The following is a 5,196-nucleotide window of genomic DNA, read 5'->3' on the forward strand; positions in this document are numbered from 1 at the left end:
AGCCACCACTTTGGGGAGCAGCTTGGCACCTTCCACTGGAACTGAAAATGCACCTACCATGCCGGTCAGTGTTTCCACGTCAGACCCTCCCTAGAAGAACTCTCCCGTGTGTGCACAAGGAGACACACCCAGGGATGTGTAAAGCAGCATTGTTATGCTGGTGAAATATCCAAATGTCTATCAGTAGTAACATGGAAAAATACAACTGGCTTATTAATATGTTGAAATATTATACATCAGTTAAAAGATGAATGAGATCTCTAAGCTTCGGTGGTGGGGGCTAGATAGCAAACCCGTGATGTTGGGTGGAAACTAGCTAGTTACAGAATGATTTGTATAGTATCATATTTATAAAAACATGAACACTAAATAGTGTTATGGACACAAGTGCAGAGTAAATGTTTAAAAAAGTGGACAGGAAGGGCACACTTAAATTCCAAAATAATCTTTCCTCTAAGAGAGGAAGGAGGAGATTCAGTGAGGGAGAGGTGTAGTGGGAACACCAACTTTAAAAATCCAGAACTATGACTAAATGTTAATAACTGTTCTTCTGCCTGATGGGTACCTGCTCTTTCTTTTTTTTTTTTTTTTTTTTTTTTTTTTTTAAATTTATTTCTAAAAGTCACAGACAAAACTTTAAAAGCAACATATTTATACTAAGGATACATGCGTGAGCAAAGAAAATAAGCACAGGAATACAAAATGAACATAGTAAATTACTAATTAGTACAGTATTCTGGATAGAAGTAGAATATCACTTAGATATCAATTGTATTTACCTTAGAAACCCTGATAGTATGGGATGAGAAAAACCAAGGCTTAGGAGAGCCACTTCACTAGTCACATTTTAATCAGTGCTGACCAGAAGCTAAAGTAATTTAGGCTAATAAGATTTTAAAATGAAATTGTAGAACTAATTAGATTAACATGTTTTAAGGTGATCTGTCCTCATTTAATGGCAGGTGGGGCAAGTCAAACCATGAAGAGCCCTTACAAAGACTAAGCACCAAATGACAAATATGTTTGTGGCTTTTGTTTTGGGTCACCTTAAATTTTATTTTGTTTGTAGGTGTTTTCCACTAACATTAATGTACAAATTCTCTCAGGTAAAATTTTCAACATGGAACTTTCAGGGTGGAGATCTTGCCACTGTTACAAGAATTGTTTTTAAGCAATTAATACTTCAGAACAATCCCAAGCTTAACTGTTACAATCGTTAAGATGCAGGAATTTTCATTAAAATTTTTTGGTCCCTGAAAATTCAGCAGGGCCAAATGCATCACCTGTAAGTAGCATTTTTTTTTTTTTTAAAGTCTTACTCAAAGATGATAATGGGTAAAATAACAATACAGGCTCTTACACACAATCTTTCTAAAATCTCACCCTATTAAGAAATGATTACAATGTCCTTTCAGCTTGTTTTGTGCCCCATAGAATCAAAAAGAAATCAAGAAATTCAACATTTCAACAACCTAGGAACCATAAGCATATAGTGAAGTTCTGGAAGACATACTATCATACTTTGAGAAAACGCTATTAACAGGTATGTGTTGAAGGTATAAAGGAAACATTACAAATCTTATATTTATGCATACAACTTACAAAATAGAAAAAAAATGCTATTTTTTCCAATAGTATAGCATCACACTAACACTACATAGTTAAGGTTGAAAGCTTCTGTACACAATGTTCACTACACCTCCAAAGCAACATATGCCTTAGACATTTCCATTTGTTATCTAACATATGCCTACCATGGTTTCACAAATCTGCACTAATCTGAAAAGGCTAAAACAATCATTCTGCTGTATACATTTTTAAACTATGAGGCAAAGTTAACCAGTCTTAGGGAACGAAAGTTTCATAATCAGTAAAGAAACATTAATATTAACCCCCCACAACAGTAAGACTTCTAAGGACGTGATATAATCCTAAGAGGGTGGACTATGTCCCTAGATACAGCGTATGTGGTAATACTAGGAGAAATACATTAAGACAGGGACCTAAATGATCATCAAATCAGTAATAACTACCAGAAACTCAAAGATGAACTATTGATGATGTTTTTCTATGGCAACACCGTCAGCTTATTACTTACAGACTACTCAAAGCTGTTCTGTCACTACCTGTTTGCTGTTAGTGTAAATTAATACCCAATCAGTATGGGGTGGTCTGAATCACATGTAATTTTAAAAAATTAGAATGATTGTACATCTGATCTTATTTTGTATTCTAAAAATAATGCTTTAAAACTCAACTATTTTCCTAGCTCCTCAGAATACCTGACAATTCTAATTAAATATGGTCGCCTGCAGGTTATTTAGAGAAAGTAAAAGCAAACTACATTTCGGTTATGTTTTGTTGCTGGTCTCCTCACATATATGCTTTATCAATGATAACAATATTCTAGGCATTTATTGTGCTACCTTAACATAACTTAGAATGAGAAAAAAACTAGAAGTCCAAATTTTGACAAGTGCAATTTTTTTTTTTAAAGGAAAAAGAAACCCCATAGAATCTAAAAGAGCCAGTTTGACAACCTGAACTAAGAACTTAAGTCAGTAAGGAAACCTACACATTGAATGTTGTTTCTGAAAAATATAAAATCAAGCCTTTTTCCTATTCACTTTGGCTTTTTAAAATGATTTATGGTAATATGACCTCAAATATAACTACAAGTCACAAAGGGCATCATTTGCCAGTGCTTTGTATAGAAATATACTTTATAAATATTTTTAAATTTGGGTATTTTCAAAGAATTTAAGATTTTTTAAATGCTCTGTTCCATGTTTTTAGCTGTTTACTTTTTAAAAAATATAATTTGGGTCTCTTATGGAGAGGACTTAACTGGCCTAAGCTACTTTGATAATCTTACAGGATAGTGAAGTTCAGAGAGATCGATGCCTGAACATGGTTGATCCTTAACAGAACTGATAATTACTCTCCTCTCTGCCCTTCCCTGCCCCACCTCTCCCAAGTTATGCAGGATACTGCCAGATTTCCACTACAAAAATCTTGCCAGGATTTCTAGACAGTTTACCATCCATGTTTAAAAAACCTTATACCACCAGAAGCAAAGCAGATAAAAGTAAAATTAAGTAAACTTGTTTCTAGTCTAGTTACCCAAATAACTTCTTATAAAATCATATGGAAAAATTAATGTATTGAAAACAATTTCCGTATTTTCTGCTCTGTCAGCCAAAAAGCAATTACTAATTCTCTGTAAAAATAGGAAACGCAAACATTAAATGTTCACCCATTTAAATTAAAATGCAAATCTTGGATTCTTTTAACATCAAGATTTAAAAGTTTGCAAATCCAAGATGTCTGAAATAAAAGCTATGGTTCAAAAATTTGTTTATATTAAGACTAAAATCTTGTCACTGCAAAATTCCCCATGGTTTTTGGCACTGACATTAAAAGAAAGATTTTAGTCTTTTGGTCACTTGAAGCTGCTACTAAATACAACAAGCCTTTAAAAAGGGGGAAAGAGACGGTGAGGAACTGGAGGATAGTTAAGATAACTACATCATATACAAACAGCATAGTTTACAATAAACAGTCATTTCCGTTAGGAATCTGAAAATGTAAGAACAATTTCCCCCCACCCCTTGCTTTTTAAAGGGGATCCTCTAATCAGAAATATTTCCTCTAAGTTATTGTTGAGTGGTATTGTCTAGCAGCAGCTTCAATTTCCTTCAATCCAAATAATTAAGTACTCTCACAAAGAATAGTCATAAACGGTAACAGGTAAAAAAGCAGGGCAGTTCTTCCATGCACAAACATTTCAGGATAAAAACCACCAATTTTAAAGATAACCATCAAGTTTCAGGTATCCCAGCACACTCTAAACCTACTTTTGCTTTATACCATTGGTGACTAAAATTAACAGTAAGTTTAGCAGTGAGAGTTTTTTTTTTTTTTCCGGCTATATACACTCCGCAAAACTATTCTGTATCACATGATTTTAATGAAATAAATATAAAAATGAACCACACAATCAACACATAACTTTAATACTCCACATTATTTATCTTGATCACAATGGTGGTAGCCTCCTTGTCAACAATCTTGTGAACTGAGGAGTTGATTCTCATTCTCATATCCATCAGGCAGATACGCTCTTCTCAGCTGGTCTGACTTAGGTATGGAGCCTCCATTCTTCACATGGCGAGACAGGAAAGCACGGACTGCTGGGTGATCAGCTTTCTCAAGTGGGATGTTGGCTTCCAGGCACATTTTCACAAAGTCCTGGATAACACTGACTTTCTCTGTTTGTGCAGTACTGTTGCACTGAAGAGATGCAGTTAGGGGCCTCTGCTTCTTTCTCACATTCTGCTCTTCGAATTCTGCCTTCCTCTTAGTATGAGTCTTGGACTTAAGGTGGTCACTAATGGCAGACTTCCGAACATGATTCAGAACCACATTGCAAGAAGTGCAGAAGAGTTTTCCTCCATCTTCATGCAGCTCACCTCCAAACTCACTGACTCGATCCAGAGGAGTCACATACAAAGCAGTTTTAGAACGGTTTCGAGCAGGTGGTGCTGTTACTACAAATCGTTCCATTCTGACTTTGTATAAAGTTCTGATTAATTTCCAGTTTTTTCGTCTTGATACTTAGTGAAGTAGAGACGCCTCAAATTCTGGCACTTTCTGATTGTTCAAACTCGGAGATCCCTCCAAATCAGTTTTTCAACAAGTGGTGGTGGGGAAATAGTTTCTGGGCTTGCACCCTATTCTCCCTGTGGTGCCGGAAAGTCATGCCTTTACGTAGGATCGGGGTGGCCACTAGGGAAAGCGGATGAGACCAAGTCGAAAAGGAAAGGAGGGGGAAGAAGAAAAGCAAGAGCGTGAGGGAGAAAGAGAGCAAGTCGCCGTCGCCTTCGCCGCCGTCGTCGCCGTTGCTCCAGCGAGCCCGGCGGCCGCCGTGTCCCCCCTGCTCTTTCTTATGTTTTTGAGTTTCAGTACTTAAGTTTCTTAATCCAAATAATGAAAAAGGCCAGATATAACTGTAATAGCTTGTATATTGATTTACCTTTTGGTTGCAAGTAACTCAAAATCCAAGCCAAACTGCCTTAAGCAAAAAAGCGGGAGTGTGTCTGCTTTAGACCATCAAATGTCCAGACTTGATCTCTCCTCTGTTCTGCCGCCTTTTGAGTTGGCTTCAGGCTTTGGCAGCCTCTCTCCTCAGAGTGG

The 5,196-nt window shown here is 36.5% G+C and overlaps 1 protein-coding gene across 1 annotated transcript; it reads right to left on the reverse strand.

The window, feature by feature from the left end:
* Positions 1-1,241: 1,241 nt before the first annotated feature.
* Positions 1,242-4,946, reverse strand: LOC119521615 (CGG triplet repeat-binding protein 1). Its single transcript, XM_037820063.1, has one exon. The coding sequence runs from the start codon at positions 4,564-4,566 to the stop codon at positions 4,063-4,065; it is 504 nt and encodes a 167-aa protein (XP_037675991.1). The 5' UTR covers positions 4,567-4,946; the 3' UTR covers positions 1,242-4,062.
* Between the last annotated feature and the right edge of the window lie 250 nt (positions 4,947-5,196).

Source organism: Choloepus didactylus, chromosome 27 (genome assembly GCF_015220235.1).
Source record: "Choloepus didactylus isolate mChoDid1 chromosome 27, mChoDid1.pri, whole genome shotgun sequence".
Taxonomy (NCBI): Eukaryota; Metazoa; Chordata; class Mammalia; order Pilosa; family Megalonychidae; genus Choloepus; species Choloepus didactylus.